The 20,857-nt window shown below is 46.9% G+C and overlaps 1 protein-coding gene across 7 annotated transcripts in view; it reads right to left on the bottom strand.

The window, feature by feature from the left end:
• Positions 1-20,857, bottom strand: part of LOC308595782 (endonuclease domain-containing 1 protein-like) — a 157,999-nt gene that overhangs the window by 108,250 nt on the left and 28,892 nt on the right. For all 7 annotated transcript variants that reach the window (XR_014012113.1, XR_014012114.1, XR_014012115.1 and 4 more), the window contains exon 2: positions 17,278-18,046. Coding sequence is in view for 1 of the 7 variants with exons in the window: in XM_081210496.1 (XP_081066622.1) it covers positions 17,278-17,324 (47 nt within the window). In the remaining 6 variants the exon portion in view is untranslated. The remainder of the gene's footprint in view (positions 1-17,277; positions 18,047-20,857) is intronic.

Raw genomic sequence — 20,857 nt, 5'->3', positions numbered from 1 at the left:
TAAGCAGAGGCTGGTTCTATCACGACAGTTTCTGCCTTGCTCAGAACTTGGGGGGAAAGCCATGCCAGAATTCTTTTTTGCTCAGAATTCTGTTTTGCCCATGAGCACGAAGGCATGCATTCAGTTCTGACATGCACAGGTGCGCCAGAGGGCGAGTGCTTTGAGGGCACGACTGGTGGTATGAATCAAAATAAATATTATCTCAATATAAATGTTGGGAAACTGGACTCTACATCTTTCCCCTCCATTAAGTGAAACGGGATATAAACTGGAATCAGGAGCTGGTGCTCAGTATGCAAAGATTTCTACATGCAAACACACACACTTTTCTTGCAGGGGGGGGAAACGCCTGCGGAATCCTTAAGCATCTCTTTTGACACAGCAAAAGGCAAAACGGGGAGAAGGAATTTCAATTAGGCTGCGTTTTTTTTTTGGGACGCCACGTTAACACTTGAGTGCCAACACCGAAACCCGACATGGGCAGCGGGTGCCGGGGAGGGGAGAGAGAAAAGGCTGGGAGAAAAGAGATGGGATGAAATTCTATGGAAACCACCGCCAAAAAAAGCATGCAAAGAGATGGGGGGGGGGACCTTCCTGGCAAAGTCGCCGTTCCTGATTAACGGCAAATAAAGGAGGTGGGAGCAAGATGTGTTCAGCTTATTACAACTCCATCGAGGGCTCCATCGCCATGGAAACGGGCTCTCTGCAAGCAAAGCGACGTTCCCCGGCTACCAAAGTGTACATGTGCTTCTGTGCTCTCACGTGTTTTGAGGAACAGGAATTCACAGAACCACAAACACTTCTCCGATTAAAGTAACGTGCTGCACACATCGTCTGTGGTCCAGGGCTTTGGCGCTCTGTGGATGAGACTGGCCAAACATATTGCTCTGCTTTCCATTGGAGGTCTAGAGGGGGGGTCTTGCCGCCTGGGCAGCCCAGGATCTCCAGACACACTGCCCAGGCTTGCGCCCCGGGGAGCTCACCTGGGTGCTCCAAACGCAGTTGTTTGGATTCACCCCTAGAAGCACCCTCCATTGGCTCTTGTGATAGTATACCTGAAGGAGCGTCTAAACCCCCCATTGTTCAGCCTGGACACTGAGATCCTGCTCCGAGGGTCGTCTGGCGGTTCCCTCGTTGCGAGAAGTGAGGTTACAGGGAACCAGGCAGAGGGCCTTCTTGGTGGTGGCGCCCGCCCTGTGGAACACCCTCCCATCAGCTGTCAAGGAAATAAACAACTATCTGACTTTCAGAAGACATCTGAAGGCAGCCCTGTTAGGGAAGTTCTATCGCTTTATTATCATTATCATTAATTACCGTATTTTTCGCTCTATAGAACGTACTTTCCCCCCTCTCCTGGCTTCAGCAGAGAGGGAGAGCTGCGCAACGCCTCTTCAACCAAGCGGGAGGAGAAATGGAAGGGGCTCCGTTTCTCCTGCCGCTTCGCTGAAGGGGCGCTGAGCAGAGAGGGGGAGAATTATTTTTTCTTGTTCTCCCCCTCTAAAACAAGGTGCGTCCTATAGAGCGAAAAATACAGTATGTTGGGAGCCACCCAGAGTGGCTGGGGAAACCCAGCCAGGTGGGTGGGGTATAAATAAAAAAATGATCATCGTCGTCATCATCATCATCCTTATTACTATTATTAACGGATGCCAACCACTGTAAATACATTCAGTCGAGCATTATCTCTCTCTCTTTCTCTCTTTGGTGGTCATCCTCTGGGTACTCACAAATGGTGCTTGCATACCCTCCAACGTTCCTCTGATGAAAATAGTGATGGCTTATTCTATTATTATTATTATTATTATTATTATTATTATTATTATTATTACTACCGTGCCCGTCTGACTGGGTTGCCACTCTGGGCAGCTTCCAACATATATAACAACATTAAAAACATTTTGAAAAAAACTTTCCCTATAAAGGGCTGCCTTCAGACAGCTTCTATAATTTGTACAGTTACTTATCTCCTTGGCTTGGGGGGGGGAGTCACATAGCTTCACCACCTACGCTGGCTCCCCCAGTCAGTAAAGCAAGATGAGCACCACAACCCCAGAGTCGTCCACGACTGGATCTGAGAGGTGCGGCAACTGTAATGAACTTCCCCCCTCCTCAGTTTTTCTGGTTACGGCCTTCATTCCTTGGTCCCTTACAAATGGATGGGTCAAAAGTCTCCACAACCGATCCTGCCTACAGTAAGTTGCAGTGTGTGTTTCTGTGTTTAGGAGTTAAACTCCACCAATCGTAGCAACGTAGCCTTTGTCCCAAATGAAAAAAATGGGGTGTGTTCATGCAGAGGGCATTCTAATGGCAAAGTACCCCTGACCATGTGCAGAATGCCTTTCCTTTCTGACAGGAAGAGGAAAGGTACCACGAGATTGTATATAAATGCACATAAAGAAGGAATAAGATTTATTTTTCCTGGCTTACACACCCCTGTTCTGACAACAAAAACTCCGATAAGCTGGTCCCCCTGCACACCGAGTACAAGAAAACAGATAATGCACTTTAATAAAAGAAACACTTTTTTTTAAAGCGCAGATGGGGAAACATGTATTAAAAACAACAACAATCGAACGGCGTACCAATCTACAAATTGCTACGAAGTGTTCTCCTCATTCGCACCATTTCACACACACAGCACATTCTGAAGGCAACTCATCCTAAATATATATAAACGCTAATACGAACATCTAGTTGTTCAGACTGCAGTTTCCCATCAGCAGGCAAGGCCACCTGTGGGAGGAGAACTGGTCCTCTTGGTCCACGGAAAACAAAACTGCAGCTTTGCTGAGAGCAGATAACAAGCGAATAAACAAAATGCAAAATAAAACAAACAATTATTTCATCAGTTTGTGTCTGCCAGAAATAAGACGGATGCGCATTAAGTGGCGCTTGGGAGTCGTATTCAGATGACACTTGGAGGAAATCTATGGGGTCCCTCAAAAAAACCCGATCAGTTTCCTGGAGAGAAAACTCACTGGTCCTCATTCTTCCCCTACCAAGGCGGCAGAAAACCCCAGGGCGGTGTACAACATTAATAACATACTTTACGGAGCATAATAGTACTTGTAAGGTAAAGGTAAAGGGACCCCTGACCATTAGGTCCAGTCGTGGCCAACTCTGGGGTTGTGGAGCTCATCTCGCTTTATTGCCCAAGGGAGCCGGCGTACAGCTTCCGGGTCATGTGGCCAGCATGACTAAGCTGCTTCTGGCGAACCAGAGCAGCACAGGGAAACACCGTTTACCTTCCCGCCAGAGTGGTACCTATTTATCTACTTGCACTTTGACGTGCTTTTGAACTGCTAGGTTGGCAGGAGCAGGGACCGAGCAACGGGAGCTCACCCCGTCGCGGGGATTCGAACCGCCGACTTTTTGATCAGCAAGTCCTAGGCTCTGTGGTTTAACCCACAGAGCCACCAGCATCCCCAATAATACTTGTAGTTGTTGGCATTTCTCTGTCTCAAGAGACAATGGAGTGCATATCTGGAGGAGAAGCGAAACTGCTGTGTCAGAAGCGGCTGCCCAGACGACAAGACCCCTCTCTCAGCCTCTCGGATGTGGTCCAAAGGAAAGCAGAGCAAGTCGTTTGGCACCAACTTGGCTGCAGGAGTCACTGAAAGGAGGCGTACAAGGCACCATCCAACTGTCTTAGGGACTCCATGGAACCCTCGCAGAAAATGGTTGCTGCCTCCACTACAGTTGCCACACAATACCCATTCCACATGTGTAACAACACGATTGTTCGGTGAACTTTGGAACTCCCTGCCTCTTGAGATCAAGCAGGTGCTTTCACCGTAATCTTTTCGGCACCTGCTAAAAACATTCTTGCATAGTCAAGCCGACCCAGATGCTTAGAAAGCGCGTGTGCAGTTTGACCTGCTTTGTTGTTGTTGTTTAGTCGTTTAGTCGTGTCGGACTCTTCGTGACCCCATGGACCAGAGCACGCCAGGCACTCCTGTCTTCCACTGCCTCCCGCAGTTTGATCAAACTCATGCTGGTAGCTTCGAGAACACTGTCCAACCATCTCATCCTCTGTCGTCCCCTTCTCCTTGTACCCTCCATCTTTCCCAACATCAGGGTCTTTTCCAGGGAGTCTTCTCTTCTCATGAGGTGGCCAAAGTCTTGGAGCCTCAGCTTCACGATCTGTCCTTCCAGTGAGGAGTCAGGGCTGATTTCCTTCAGAATGGAGAGGTTTGATCTTCTTGCAGTCCATGGGACACTCAAGAGTCTCCTCCAGCACCATAATTCAAAAGCATCAATTCTTCGGCGATCAGCCTTCTTTATGGTCCAGCTCTCACTTCCATACATCACTACTGGGAAAACCACGGCTTTAACTATACAGATCTTTGTTGGCAAGGTGATGTTTCTTTAGTACTGAACTTTTTGTATGTTCTAAACCACCGTTACAATTCTCTCCTCAGTTTTATTGTTCTATCTTTTTGCAAACCACTTCAAGGCGTTTGGTTGTTGTTTTTCCACATGAAGCAGTGCAAAAATTTATATATATATATATATATATATGAGAAGAACTACCTGGGATAAACACGGCTCTTACATGCAACCACAAAGAAAAAAGGGAGATCACGGAGGTCATCATCTCAAGCCAACCGCTCACACCTACTCTGGGGAAACTCACTCCTTCTAAGGAAAGCTGTGGCTTTAAGAAGAACCTTGAGTCATAGTTATTTATTGGCATCGATTTTAAAAAAAACAAACCCACACTCAACCAGAGAACATACAAATTCCTCTCATTCAAGTGAGAACCATCAAGAAAGAGTAATCTAAGACATTACCATTATGAATATTTTACCAGTGAAACATGAATCGTGGGTTCCTTTGTTCTTAGAACGGAACTATCCATTATTACTTTCATAGCTCACCAAGGAGGAGGAAGGGGACAACAACTAGGTGCAGTTGGACCATCAACATGACGCTGGTTGGGAGTGGGAAAAGCAGGTGGTAACAATTATGACTCAGTTGACTTAAGAGGATTTCCCAATGTGGCTTTCAGTTTGGTACCAGAAGCTCAGAGACGTGTGTCACTCCAGTCTTCCAGCTCTTTGCCAAGAGTTTTGCTGTTGTTCTTCTTTTAAAGTTTATATTTTATTGAGATTATTTTAGTAAATTAAAGTATATTAAAAACAGAAAAAGGAAAAAGAGGACACATTAAAAAAAATTAAAAACACAGGAAAACAGCAAAAACAAAATAACAGTCAAATATAGTTACTGTTACAAAACTATACAGTATGTAAATGGATAAACTAATTGTTTCGCTCAAGACCCATGAAACCATGGGTCACTATGGTTTCAACAACTACGTTCCAAATATCATTACATATGTCCACGTATAATTTCACCTGAAAGTGATTCATTCATAGGCTGCAATAGACTTGCCACTCTATTCTGCCTTGTTCAGACCACACCTGGAATTCTGTGTCCAATTCTGGGCACCACAGTTTAAGAAGGATATTGACAAGCTGGAAGGTGTGCAGAGGAGGGCAACGAAGATGATCAAGGGTCTAACGGTATGTTTATCTTACCCTGGAAAAGCGGAGACTGAGAGGAGATATGATGAAGGTAAAGGGACCCCTGACCATTAGGTCCAGTCGTGGCCGACTCTGGGGTTGCGGCGCTCATCTCGCTTTACTGGCCGAGGGAGCAGGCGTACAGCTTCCGGGTCATGTGGCCAGCATGACTAAGCAGCTTGTGGCAAACCAGAGCAACACACGGAAACACCGTTTACCTTCCCGCCGGAGCAGTACCTATTTATCTACTTGCACTTTCGAACTGCTTGGTTGGCAGGAGCAGGGACTACAACAGGACTGCAACAGGAGCTCACCCCGTCACGGGGATTTGAACCACCAACCTTCTGATCGGCAAGCTCTGTGGTTTGTATGCTTTACTCTGGAGTAAATAAAAGAGGCATTCACAAAGAGCCTTGGGCCAGTCACAACATTCCATCAGTCTAACCTACCTCACACGTTTGTTGTGAGGAATTAAACGAGGCAGGCGGAGAACTATGTACCCCACCTTGAGCACCTCAGAGAAGAAAGTGGGATAGAAAAGCAATAAATGAATAAATATGAATAAATGAATAAATGAGACAGCTGAGACTGAGGAACAAGAGCCCCCAGAAGAACCTCCTATATCTGTAGAGCCAGAATTGGGCCTTCACAGGCACCTTCCCTTGCACAGGAGTAACCAAATGCCTCTCCCAGAACCTCAGCAGTCCAGCCGTGCTAGCTAGAAGTGATGGGAGTTGTAGTCCAACAACATCTGGGCATAGCTGTCAACGTTTCCCCCTTTTTAAGGGAAATTCCCTTATTCCGAACAGGATTCCTCCAAGGAAAGGGAAAAGTTGACAGCTCTGCATCTGGGGACCCACAGGTTGAGAAAGGCTGATCTAGAGTGAGGTGGAGTGTGAGAGAGGAAGTCTGAGAGTAGGAAATCAAAAAGGCTTCTCATAATCTCTGCTGGAGCAAGTGGCTCATTTGGAGCTATCGGTAGTGCTGAAACTTTTCACCAGCCTTGCCTCCTCTTTCATGGAATCTGGCATTGGACTACTAGAATAGGGCATCCTTGCTGCTCATTTGGCTCCCCCACCTTCCCTTGATCCTCAGCTGTATCCTGTCGTAACTTCCATGATGGGAGGTAGCCCACGCTGTGCCCAAACCAATGGCTTAAAGTTACAAGAACTTTCTGATGGTAGGAGATGTTCGGCAGTGGAACAGTCTTCCTCAGGAGGTGGTAGACAGTGTTAGAAACTGAGATATGAAAGCTAGGAGATAAATGGCAACTCAAACCTAGGTTACGGGCACAACAACGGAATGTCTAGGCACGCTTATTTTATAACAAGAATACAAAGCTGAAAATGAATGAACTTCAGCTAAAATATTATGTTCCTTTTTCACATGGTATAGTCCTAGCTGTATATTGTCTCCCTGCTTATTTAACTTATATGCAGAATTCATCACGCGAAAGGCTGGGCTGGATGAATCCCTAGCCGGAATTAAGATTGCCAGAAGAAATATCAACAACCTCAGATATGCTGATGACACAACCTTGATGGCAAAAAGTGAGGAGGAATTAAAGAACCTTTTAATGAGGATGAAAGAGGAGAGCACAAAATATGGTCTGAAGCTCAACATCAAAAAACGAAGATCATGACCACTGGGCCAATCACCTCCTGGCAAATAGAAGGGGAAGAAATGGAGGCAGTGAGAGATTTTACTTTCTTGGGTTCCATGATCACTGCAGATGGTGACAGCAGCCACGAAACTAAAAGACCCCTGCTTCTTGGGAGAAAAGCAATGACAAACCTAGACAGCATCTTAAAAAGCAGAGACATCACCTTGCCAACAAAGGTCCGTATAGTTAAAGCTATGGTTTTCCCAGGAGTGATGTATGGAAGTGAGAGCTGGACCATAAAGAAGGCTGATCGCCAAAGAATGGATGCTTTTGAATTATGGTGCTGGAGGAGACTCTTGAGAGTCCCATGGACTGCAAGAAGATCAAACCTATCCATTCTGAAGGAAATCAGCCCTGAGTGCTCACTGGAAGGACAGATCCTGAAGCTGAGGCTCCAAGACTTTGGCCACCTCATGAGAAGAGAAGACACCCTGGAAAAGACCCTGATGTTGGGAAAGATGGAGGGCACTAGGAGAAGGGGACGACAGAGGACGAGATGGTTGGACAGTGTTCTCGAAGCTACCAGCATGAGTTTGACCAAACTGCGGGAGGCAATGGAAGACAGGAGTGCCTGGCGTGCTCTGGTCCATGGGGTAACGAAGAGTCAGACACAACTAAACGACTAAACAACAACAACAAAGTCCTTCCCCTGCCTGCCCGCCCTCCTAATATTCTTAAGTGGGTCTCTTCTCTAGTCTTCAGAGAGTGGCTGGGGAGGCAGAAAAAGGTCCTCTGCAGTTTTAATCTGAAATCTTAGACGCAGTACTGCGCCCAGAGCTAAGAAACTGCTCGCGCTAATGAAATTCCCTGTCGCAAAATGCACCTAGAACAATGGGAGTTTCGAACACTGGTGGATGGGCTCTCCTTCCTTGGGGGTTTTTAAGCATTGCAGGGGGTCGGGATAGGTGATCCTCAAATTGCATGATTCTGTAAGTGCTGCTAGACTCCAATTCCCATCATTCCTGACAGCTAGCCATGCTGGCTGGGGCTGATGGGAGTTGGAGTCCAACAACATCCAAATCTTCATAAAAAGGGGAGAGGGAGGGAAGGGGAAGAAAAGATCAGGCTAAGTTCAAATTGAAAGCCAGGTGGAATAGCTCTGTCTTACAGGCCCTACAGAAGGAAGTTAAATCCTGCAGGGCCCTGTTCTCATATATATTTAAAAAAAAACCAGTTACACAAACACTAAATATAAATACCCACAGTTGAAATACACAACGAAACAAACATTAAAATGCAAACATCCATAATTAAAATGTGTGATAAATCAATCCCATTAAAAAAACGCAACAATTAAACAGGAGAGATGGGTTGAGAGATCAAGGGAACACCTGTGTCCGTTTTCAAAGCCGGCACATAGGGTCATTTGAAGCACTCCTTAGTAACCCTAAGAACTGACCCTTCAAGGCCTCGTGGACAGAGTTTTTGATTTCTCTCACCCACCCCTAAGAACCATTTTATTACACACAAACTGGTGTAATATGAGCTGTTCATCCCCGCTGCTTCGTGCGCACAGACATACACACTGGTGCCATCGCACCCCCGATTTTCAGTTTAACCAGAACAACTCCATAAATCTCATTTATCGCTGGGAAGAAACCCCCTTCCAAATCTCACCTCAGCCTTTTGAGGAGGGGGAGAAGCACTTCAGCAGGGGCAGGGTGGGGTGGGGGCTGGGAACGCAAACGGCAACTCACACGCCGAATAATAATCCGCAGCACTTTACAGAACCCGTGACATTTCTATACGTGTGCTCCTCGTCCTTCAAGAGACAAGTATTACGCAGTCGCCAAAAGAGGCTGCTCAGGAATCAATCTTCAAAGCACAACTGCGAAGATTAGATGGGTTCGTTACTTTGCGTACCATGTGCAAGCCCACGCACACAAACACACGCTTATGACGCTGAATGCCGTACGCACAAGGACATATTTTGAAGAACCAGAACATCTTGGAAGAGCGGGAGGATGAAGATCTTGCACACTTGACAAGCCACATCTGCACTGCTTGTTTCAGACGGTCACAGAACAGTCAGGTTTTCTGAAATGTTTTGAGAACCCCAAACCTAGATTGAAGCTTGCTATGGCTGCATAAAGTTGAATGGTTTTTAAATTACAAGGGTGAGCTGCAGTGAGCCTCAAGCTCATGTGAGCTCCCCTCCCCAAGAGCTCAGAAGCTTTTGCTTCAATTTTAGATTAACCACGGCTTGCCATCTTAATCCAAACCCAGGCAAACCGTGGTTAGCCTTCATTACAGTTAGTCGAAACAAGATAACATCAAACCATGGTTTACAAAGCTGGCTTGTTTTCTGTAATCGGGGTTACAGAAAACCTGCAATACAGGGTTCAACACAATACTGAACTGTGATCAGTTCAAAACAGAAGCTTCTGATCTCCCCCAGAGATGGGTGGGGGAGCCCACAGCTCACTGTGGTTTGCCCCTGTAACACTAAACCATGGCTTGGTTTTATGTGGGAACCAGGCCAAAGTCTACAACCCTCAAAGCCATGACTTAGCCCAATCATTCTGATATGACTTGAAGGTGACGAATCGTACTTCGTTCATTTTGTATCCTGCCCCTTGCCAAGGGCTCAGGGCGGATGAGCACCTTTAAAAAACAACAACAACCAAGAACAAAGCACAGAAGTAAAAATATAACTGTTACCTCACATCTGCTTAATCCAAGTCATTAAACACTAGCTCCATGTTTTGTAGCTCCTCCAGAAAGTGCACTCTTCCAGGTTGAACTTTTCCTAGTGAGTCGCACAACTGTGAGGGAATCATCCAAAAGGAATCTCCCAGCTATTTCAACTCGGTGCACACATAGGACAGTCAAGAAGGCACTCTTTGAGCAAAAGCCTGTCATAATAGGAACATACTAAATCAAACCACTGGGCCCATCCACCTCAGTACGGACCACACTGACTGGCAGCACCTCTCCAGCATTTCAGGTAATGGACATTCTCAGGCATCCTGGAGATGATGGAGATCAAACCTGGGAACAAGCTGCTCTCCCCCCCCCCCAGGACCAGGAGAGACACAGAAAGGGCTGAACTCAGGGGACACAGAAAGGGCTGAACTCCTCAATGCCTTCTTTGCCTTAGTCTTCTCCGATAAAGAAAACAATGCCCGACCTGAAGAATTTGGAGCAAATGATTCAGCAAAGGAAACACAGCCCAGAATAACTAAGGAGATAGTACAAGAATACTTGGCTAGTTTAGATGTATTCAAGTCTCCAGGGCCAGATGAACTGCATCCAAGAGTATTAAAAGAACTGGCAGATGTGATCTCAGAACCACTGGCAGTCATCTTTGAGAATTTCTGGAGAACAGGCGAAGTCCCGGCAGACTGGAGGAGGGCAAATGTTGTCCCTATTTTCAAAAAGGGGAAAAGAGAGGACCCAAATAATTACCGCCCAGTCAGTCTGACATCAATACCAGGGAAGATTCTGGAGCAGATCATTAAGCAAACAGTCTGTGAGCACCTAGAAAGGAATGCTGTGATCACCAATAGTCAGCATGGATTTCTGAAAAATAAGTCATGTCAGACTAACCTGATCTCATTTTTTGACAGAATTACAAGCCTGGTAGATGAAGGGAACGCAGTGGATGTAGCCTACCTTGATTTCAGCAAGGCATTTGACAAGGTGCCCCATGATATTCTTGTAAAGAAGCTGGTAAAATGCGGTCTTGACTATGCTACCACTCAGTGGATTTGTAACTGGCTGACTGACCGAACCCAAAGGGTGCTCATCAATGGTTCCTCTTCATCCTGGAGAAGAGTGACTAGTGGGGTGCCACAGGGTTCTATCTTGGGCCCGGTCTTATTCAACATCTTTATCAATGACTTGGATGATGGACTCAAGGGCATCCTGATCAAATTTGCAGATGACACCAAACTGGGAGGGGTGGCTAACACCCCAGAGGACAGGATCACACTTCAAAACGACCTTGACAAATTAGAGAACTGGGCAAAAACAAACAAGATGAATTTTAACAGGGAGAAATGTAAAGTATTGCACTTGGGCAAAAAAAAATGAGAGGCACAAATACAAGATGGGGGACACCTGGCTTGAGAGCAGTACATGTGAAAAGGATCTAGGAGTCATGGTTGACCACAAACTTGACATGAACCAACAGTGTGACGCGGCAGCTAAAAAAGCCAATGCAATTCTGGGCTGCATCAATAGGAGTATAGCATCTAGATCAAGGGAAGTAATAGTGCCACTGTATTCTGCTCTGGTCAGACCTCACCTGGAGTACTGTGTCCAGTTCTAGGCACCACAATTCAAGAAGGACACTGACAAACTGGAACGTGTCCAGAGGAGGGCAACCAAAATGGTCAAAGGCCTGGAAACGATGCCTTATGAGGAACGGCTAAGGGAGCTGGGCATGTTTAGCCTGGAGAAGAGGAGGTTAAGGGGTGATATGATAGCCATGTTCAAATATATAAAAGGATGTCACATAGAGGAGGGAGAAAGGTTGTTTTCTGCTGCTCCAGAGAAGCGGACACGGAGCAATGGATCCAAACTACAAGAAAGAAGATTCCACCTAAACATTAGGAAGAACTTCCTGACAGTAAGAGCTGTTCGACAGTGGAATTTGCTGCCAAGGAGTGTGGTGGAGTCTCCTACTTTGGAGGTCTTTAAGCAGAGGCTTGACAACCATATGTCAGGAGTGCTCTGATGGTGTTTCCTGCTTGGCAGGGGGTTGGACTCGATGGCCCTTGTGGTCTCTTCCAACTCTATGATTCTATGATTCTATGATTCTAGGTATGAAGAGGGAAGAGCAGAGACAGACACAGTGGCGGAGTCTCAGATTGCTTGGGAAGGGCCCAGGGGAGGAAGAGATTTAGGCAGCTGTGGGGAGGCAGGGACCGTCAGCTCCACAACTGCCTCATGGGGGCAAGACCTACCAAGAAGACTTGCTGTGCTCAGCAGGCCTGGCACTCCTGAGCAGACCTTGTTTCTTCTAAAAACGAGTGACTTCAATTGCTCTGTGCGATTTATTCCTGACACCGAAGCGGATGGGAATTGGAGCACAAGAACTCTGAGAGGCCACAGCTTGCCCACCCCTACTCTTGGACCAAACATAAAGCTGTATCCAGCAGGCCACAGTGGCTCATAAATGGATTTTAACGGAGGCGCAGTGGGGAAGATCAGGCCAGCTGCAGTGACTTGTGTTTTCTTCTGCAGGGAGCAGGGGCTGCTTCTGTTTAAGAGGGAAAGTACACAGAGCCGTATCTTAAGCATTCGTTCTCCTGTTGCAGAGACGGTTTACTCGTGCATATGGGATCGATTTCTCGTAAGCTGAAACAAGCGTGCAGAGAAGACTTTCAACAAGTCGCCAGCAGACTGAATCACTACACCAGTCGGAATGATTTAGCAGCCCTCTTCCTCCCGAGGATATGTCTCCCCCACCCACTCACACTGTTTAACTGCTGCAAGAAGCAGGAGATCGTAAATTAAACACTCACTGCACATTGCAACATACACATTCTGTTGCCTTTTAAAAGGGCCCGTCTAATATCTTCTTTAAAAAAGGAAAGGGAAGAGAACAAGAAGCTTTCGTCTCCCGTCGGAAAGATGCTCAGAAGCAGCGGAGCAATAAATCACTTTAGTATTAAGCCAGAGGTGTCATCTTCATGGCAAGCGAAAGGTTCTTCACAGTGAGTGAACCATATTGCAGCTTTGGGGTTTTTGTGGCTTTTTGTGTCGGAATAATTGGTCCTGTTTGCAAGCAGCACCCAGCTGGACAAGGAGACTTAGCTGTGCAACATGGCACATGTTTATGTGGAGGTGGAAAATAGATCTAACCCATGTGTGGGTAATTAATTTTAAAAAATCGACTAGGCACCTAGATTCAAAAGAATGGGGTTTGTGTCAGCATCGCCCTAGAGCCAGTGCACCAACTGGACTCTTGCACCTCAACCCCGACTGGGCTAGGCGAGCTGGGTAGCACCGCCAGAGACCTCCTTTCTCACAGGAACAGGCCACAGTGCTGTGGACTCACAGCTCAGAGCTGAGAGCACCGGATTCACTGTCTCAATACTACAGTCGTTGCGCAGCAGAGTTTTGCAGAGTCTTGCAGAGTATAAACCACTCGGAGAGCAGCTCTGTAAAATATCTTCCTTTTATTCTATAACTACAACTATGATACAAAGCTATATACAGAGCTGAATATTCTAAGCATAAATCAATGCTACACTGAGAGTCTGCAGCTGCTCTTAGCAGCAATCTTATCTCTAGGATCTCTAACACTCTCACTCTCTCCGATACACTGACTGACTGACTCTCTCTCACACACACAGATATGTTGCTGGGCAGAATAAGTAGATAGGCAGGACACGCCTCCTGCTCTCTGTGGAGTCAGCAGAGACCATCAGGAGATGGTCAGGAGATTCTTGGGTATGGGAGGGGTGAAATCTCCTCACCCTTCAGTGGGAGAGAGCCTCCGGCAGACTTAAAAACTTTCTCAAAATTAAACAGCAGTATAGCATGGAATATAGGTTGTTAGAAATTTTTTCAGATCCTGCTTGGTTTGCTTACAGCCCCTGGCAATGAACAGACCACACACTGTTAAGTAAGTTTAAAAAGCTTTACTTACAAACCCCAAAGGTCTGTCTATGCATTGTTCCATGCAGCAGCAAGGAAAACACAGGTAGAATACTCTTGGGTGCAAAATACAGAATGCAGTTTCAAGCATGCAGTCTGAACTTGGAGCGAGTTCAGACGTGTCCGTGCTGGTCTGTTATGTGGCGCAGAGAGACAGAAAGGAAGAGAAGCAGCTTCACTTCCTCCTTCACAGAAGTAAGGGGGGTGGCTTCAAAAACAGATTTGACAAATTCACAAAGGGTAAGGTTATGAATGGCTGCTAGCCATAATGGTTGTGTTCTATTTCGGCTGTCAGAGACAGTGCATCTCAGTTGCTGCTGTGCTCGGGTCTTGCTTACGTGTTTTGCTATAGACACCTGGTTATTTTTATTTATTATTATATATTAAATTTGTATACGGACCTACACCCTTAGGTATACACTGTGAGAACAAGATAATGGACTAGATGGGCCACTGGTCTCTTGTTATTTTCTTACTGTATTGGCCCGAATATAAGCCGCACCCGAATATAAGCCCCACCTTTAAAATTGGAGGGCAAAAAAGAAAAAAAACCCTGAATATAAGCCGCTCCCTTCCTCACTGCTCCTGGCTGCATACCGTAAGGTCACGAATATAAGCCGCACTTTAACTTTTCATGGTCGGAATTTTGGGGGAAAGTGTGGCTTATATTCGGGCCAATATGGTAATTAAATATCACATACAGTGCTACCTCAGGTTACATATGCTTCAGGTTACAGACACTTCAGGTTACAGACTCCGCTAACCCAGAAATATTACCTCGGGTTAAGAACTGTGCTTCAGGATGAGAACAGAAATCGTGCTCTGGCGGCGCGGCGGCAGCAGGAGGCCCCATTAGCTAAAGTGGTGCTTCAGGTTAAGAACAGTTTCAGGTTAAGAACGGACCTCCAGAACGAATTAAGTTCTTAACCCGAGGTACCACTGTCCTCAGTTATACACACATATATATTCATCCTTTACAGTACACGCACACACAATCCCAAGTATTCTAAAAACAGTTGCTCTAAAGATGGAGGGGGGAGGCTGTGTTGGTGATGTCACAGACGCTGGCCAACAGGACCTTGACACAATGTTTTTTCACCACCTCAAGTTGCTAAGAGCCCACAATATTGCATGTTTAAATACAACCCAGAGCAGAGAGATGTGTGTGTGTTTGTTTGTTTGAAGGGCAGGGACAGCACTATTGAGCCACCTCCCAATGGCCATTCTGTCTTCACTCTTAAATAAGAACAAACTGTCCTTGGAAAGAAAGGGAGGTTTCGAATGGGTGATCAAGGAGACAGCATGCTCAAATAAACATGGCATATTTCAACACAGCGGCTACTTTTCTCTCCCTGGACAGCAGGAGGAATGTATGCACACCTGAGACCTGTACCGGTTTGAGATTTCTCCCCGGAAAACTAGCAAGCGAATAAATAGTCCCTCGGCACATCACATTCTGAGTCACAGGCGTCAAAATCCGCATTCAGAATGATTGCCTTTGTTGTTAGCGTTCAGAGGGACCGGCTGCCTTTCCACAGAAATCAATACTTGCGTAAGAATAAATGAAACAAAAAGGCCAAGAAACAAAACCAGGAAACGTTGCACAAAACAAAACCCAGGAAAAGCAGAACTGGCAGTCAGCCAAGCAGTTGGGAAAGCTCTCTAGGCCTTCGCCAGTCTAGGGATTCCATAAATGCACATCTCTAGTTGTTGTTTCCCCCCCCCCCCCATAATTCATTCTACTTCCACGCTTCCCATTTTCAAGTTGCAATAATGACAATAATAATATTTTTTTATTTATACCCCACCCATCTGGCTGGGGTTCCCCAGCCACTCTGGGCAGCTTCCAACTAAACACTAAAATACAAAAACCTATTAAACATTAAAAGCTTCCCTATACAGGGCTGCCTTCAGATGTCTTCTAAAAGTTTGGTAGTTGTTCTTCTCTTTGACATCTGGTGGGAGGGTGTTCCACAGAGTGGGTGCCACTACCAAGAAGGCCCTCTGCCTGGTTCCCTGTAACTTGGTTTTTCGCAGCGAGGGAACCGCCAGAAGGCCCTCGGCGCTGGACCTCAGTGTCCGGGCAGACGAAATAGGTTGAAGAAGGACCTTGAATGTATTGGACTAGAGCAGTTTCCCAAACTTGAGTCTCCAGCTGTTTCCAGACTACAATTCCAATCATCCCTGACGACTGGTCTTGCTTGCTAGGGATGATGGGAGTTGTACTCTGGAAACAGCTGGAGACCCAAGTCTAGGAGAGCACTGGTTCACAAAGTGGGCAGGGCTGCCCCCCAGGGAGTGGGACTAAGAAGGAAGTGGGGAGGGCAGGGGGATGCTGGAGATGCAAATGACTGCCAGACTTTGAAAAGCTGGATCGAAACCATCCGTTCTGTCGAATTAAACTAAACTGCTTCAATTGCATTTTGAATAAATGCGTGATTAATCGTCGCCGCTTGGATTTTATTGTGTTGTCAACTTCTCCTGCAGGTCGTGCAAACCGCTCTTCTGAATAATGCTTTTTTATAAGTTGGGGGGGGGAGCGGGCCCCACAGGAGATGAGTTTACAGAACCGAGGGGCCGGCGGCCTCAAAAAGGTTGGGAAACCGCTGGATTGGTGTGATGTTACGTCTGCTGCGCTTTGGCCCCACTGAAATCAATGGGATAAGCAAGTTGCGACTTTGGTCCCAATGATTTCAGCAGGAATGAAGGGTAACCAGTGGGCAAAATAATCTGAACCCCGAATCCCAGCAGCTGGGAAGCAGTGGGGCAAAGCTGGCTGCTCTATCCAAAGCGGAAGGGTTTTCGGTATCTTCCTAGGGCAAAATGTACATCAGAAGGTTTTGTTTGGTCAGAATCAAGGATACACTTCCAGAGTTAATGGTAAATACATTACAGTAGTACCTCCGTTTACGTAACCCTCTGGTTAGGTAAACTTTGGGGTGTGCGTGCGGCAAACCCGGAAGCATTTTACCAGGTTTCACCATGCGCGAATGCGCAGAAGAGGGCTGCACATGCGCAGAAACGGTCCTCAGGTTGTGGAAACCTTGGGATCCAACCGGATCTCCGGAACGGATCCCATCTGCAACCAGAGGTACCATTGTACTTCTGGTAACTGAGCCGCCACAACTGATAAGAGGGCTGTGAAAATTTGTGTCCTGGGCTTTTTAGACGCTTCGACCCATGTAATCCCTAAAGGGCCACTTTGGTGGCCTGATGTGGCCCTCCCCCCAGTTCTCTTACCTTGCTACCATGAGCTACTGGAAAGCTATTGAAGGCCTCATCCAACAAGCCTTTTAAGCAAGGATCTTTCCCAGTCTACATCTGCATTGCCATCGTTTCCTAGATGTCTTATTATTTGTGTCCTTCAGGAGGAAGAGTGAATTTATTAACCACCTGGCTCCTGACTGCTCCTACAACTTCCCCTTCAATTCAACCTCCGATTCCCCCACACCCGGCGCACAAAACCTTCTCAGTGCCTACCTTTGGTTCGTTTGCGCCACGGCAGAAAACGATGGGACTTCCAACATGTAATCTCCTCAACAGTCGTGGACCGAGGTCTTGCGTATTCACACCCCAAACAGTGCCCGTCTCTCTGATGAGCTGAAAGCGGTTACTTATGTGTGTGTTTTTTAAGGCACACTTGTGCATCAGTTACCCACAGTGGAGGCCACATCACTATGGGAGGTGGAAGTGACGGGTCTCTGCTCCTGAGCCACAGCAAGAGAAGTCCAAAGGAGCAGGGGGCGAGTTTCATTGGGAAGAGACGAGACTCTTCGGCCTACTGTAGACAACAAATATAGCAGGCCCACATTGCATCAAAAACATGCAGCTTGGACATCAAAATTTTTTGAACTGGTGCATCGCTGGATTGGATTGTTCAGGTGTGGCTATGGAATCATCCATCACCTGGAATCTATTTTCCAAATCCAGCAGTGATCTCCTTATGTTCCAAACCAGTATAAAAAGAGCGACCCACAATCACCACTGGAAACGACACGAGGATAGTGGAAGTGGCCTTCCGGGGAGGGGAAGATGGGAGATGTTAGCACAACCTGTTGCTTCGTGCAACAGTTTTTAGCCTTCGAAATGATTCTGCGAGCAGTTGCCTAGGAAACAACCATGGGGTTCTCTGCTTGCCGGGATGAAATCCTTCCCTCCAACGTGAACTGACGATGCATCCTCACGAAGAGACAGAGCGTTCAAATGAAGAACAACGTGAGGGGAACCTCAAATCGAGCGGTCCCTGAACCTGAAAGGGAGAGACAGACACAATTATACGTGAAGGAACACACGCAATGCACCACAGTCTAAAATCTGCAGACCACTCTTAAAAATAACCATCACAGCTCGCTGGAGACTACTGGGACTCTCCCTACAGATGTTTTGGATCTACAACTGGCCAAGCCAACATAGTCATGTTGGGAGTCCAAAATTAATGAGATGGCACCTGGTTGGGTGTGGGTTGGTGTATAGAAATAAAACAGGTGGGAGGGCATTGGAAAACCTGTGGCTTCCCAGATGTTTGACTGCACCTGCCATCGGTCCAGCGGTATTGGCTGGAACCTGCAGTCTTTGAAATAAAACAACAGTGACGACATTGAGACTGAAGTTCCTAAGACGGTCAAAGAGATATCCGGAAAATGTGTAACAGAAATCATGGAATTGTGGGGTTGGAAGGGACACAGCTGATGACTCTATGACAGCCTTCCTTATGCTGGTTCCCTCCAGATGTTTTGGACATTCTTCTGCAGAAGAATGCGGAAGGCAGAGGACATTTCTGGATTTTAAGGCTTCAACCAGCATCAAGGGACGCGGTTGGCGCTGTGGGTTAAACCACAGAGCCTAGGATTTGCGGATCAGAAGGTCGGCGGTTTGAATCCTCGCAACGGGGTGAGCTCCCGTTGCTCGGTCCCTGCTCCTGCCAACCTAGCAGTTCGAAAGCACGTCAAAGTGCAAGTAGATAAATAGGTACCACTCCAGCGGGAAGATAAACGGCGTTTCCGTGTGCTGCTCTGGTTCGCCAGAAGCGGCTTAGTCATGCTGGCCACATGACCCGGAAGCTGCCTGCGGATGAACGCCGGCTCCCTCGGCCTATAGAGCGAGATGAGCACGCAACCCCAGAGTCGTCTGCGACTGGACCTAATGGTCAGGGGTACCTTTACCTTTACCAGAGTCAAAGGACACGGGTGAGATGAGACTTTTAGCCAAAAATGGCCAAAGCTGTAGAAAAGAGGGGGCAACCTCCAGTCTCCCCCACCCCACAATAAAAACCATTTCCATGCAGACCTTATCACTTTCCTTCCACTGCTAATGCTCACTGTCATTCACTGTACACATCTGGTCACTACTTTGAATGGGAAGCCCTTCCATAGGAGAGCAGTCCTTCCCTTCGCCTTTGAATTCTTTTGCCAACACTTATCAGCATTAAAACAAAAAACAGCAAAAGTAAATATTCATTTGGGGGAGGAGTACATACCTCATTTTAATTCAATGGATTCATAAGCAAAACCAATTACGGACAATGCAGCCACAAGAATGTCTGCCATACTGCAAACCTGCCCCTATGACTAAGTAACATTAAGGAAAATATTTTCAGATCCCTCTCTAAGGGACATTTTACTTTCCCCATATTTATTTACCTACTTGATTTACCGTATCTTTCACCCTATAGGGCACACTGGCCCATAGGACAAACCTCGTTTTTTTGGGGGGGAAATGAATAAAAAAAAATTATTCCCGCCGGGCTTGCAAGGCTTGCGGATAGCTTCCTGAAGCCTGCATTCGCCCCATAGGACGCACAAACATTTCCCCTTCATTTTTGGAGGGGGAAAAGTGTGTCCTATAGGGCAAAAAATACGGTATACAGCTGCCCCATAGCAGGAGAACTCTAGTGGGCTAATATGGTACAGTGGTTAGAGCGCTGGACTAGAACCTGGGAGATCGGAGTTCGAATTCTCACTCAGTCATGAAGATCACGGGGTGAGCTTGGAATTAGTCACAGTCTCTTAACCTACCTCACCGGGTCGTTGTAAGGATTAACTGAGGAGGAGAGTGAACCATGTACACCTTGGCGGAAAAGGCAGGATAAAAAAGATGCAGTAAATGAGCTCTTCTGCTGACCTGCTTAAGAAAGCTGGAGGGGCCAGCCGGGTGGAGGTGTCAGTCACCAACCTGCCATCCAGAGATCTCCACATGGTCACATTTCGAACCCATGCCAGTCACAAAATGCGCCTGGTCCCTGGGGAATGTCGGACACCGGTTCACCCTCTTGCTCAGTGTAGGATCTGCAGTGCCAATTTCAGATACAGCAGGGGCCAGTAAACTTTGTGAGCAGGGGGCCGGGTCCACTGTCCCTCAGACCCTGTGGGGGGCCGGGCTATATTTTTTTTGGGGGGGGGATGAACGAATTCCTATGCCCCACAAATAACCCAGATATGCATTTTAAACAAAAGGACACATTCTACTCGTTTAAAAACACACTGATTCCTGGACCGTCCAGATTTAGAAGGCGATCGGGTCGGATCCAGCCCCCGGGCCTTAGATTGCCTACCCATGATCTAGCCCAGGGGTCAGCAAACTTTTCCAGCAGGGGACCAGTCCAATGTCCCTCAGACCTTGTGGGGGGCCAGACTATATTTTGGAGAGAGAAAAGAATGAATTCCCATGCCCCACAAATAACCCAGAGATGCATTTTAAATAAAGGGACACATTCTACTCATGTAAAAACACACTGATTCCCGGATCGTCCACGGGCAGGATTTAGAAGGCGATTGGGTCGGATCCAGCCCCCGGGCCTTAGTTTGCCTACCCATGGGCTACAGCATCTCTGACAGCCACCGTCTCCTAAGATATCCCCAGCAAAGGGGTGTCCCAGCACTCTGTTAACTGTTAGACAGTCCCTCCTTAATGTTGAGCAAAAAACCTGCTTTCCTGATATTTCTACTTAGTGGTTCTCAGGCGCGTCTGAGAACATACCCTGCTCTTCAGATACCTGTAGACACCTGTCACTCCCCTCCCCAAATCTCCTCTCTTCCAGGCTAAGCAGACCTAGGTGCTTTCA

Source organism: Podarcis bocagei (genome assembly GCF_964188305.1).
Source record: "Podarcis bocagei genome assembly, chromosome: 10".
NCBI classification, from domain to species: domain Eukaryota; kingdom Metazoa; phylum Chordata; class Lepidosauria; order Squamata; family Lacertidae; genus Podarcis; species Podarcis bocagei.
The sequence above is the reverse complement of the archived record's forward strand: the minus strand, read 5'-3'. Positions and strand labels throughout refer to the sequence as shown.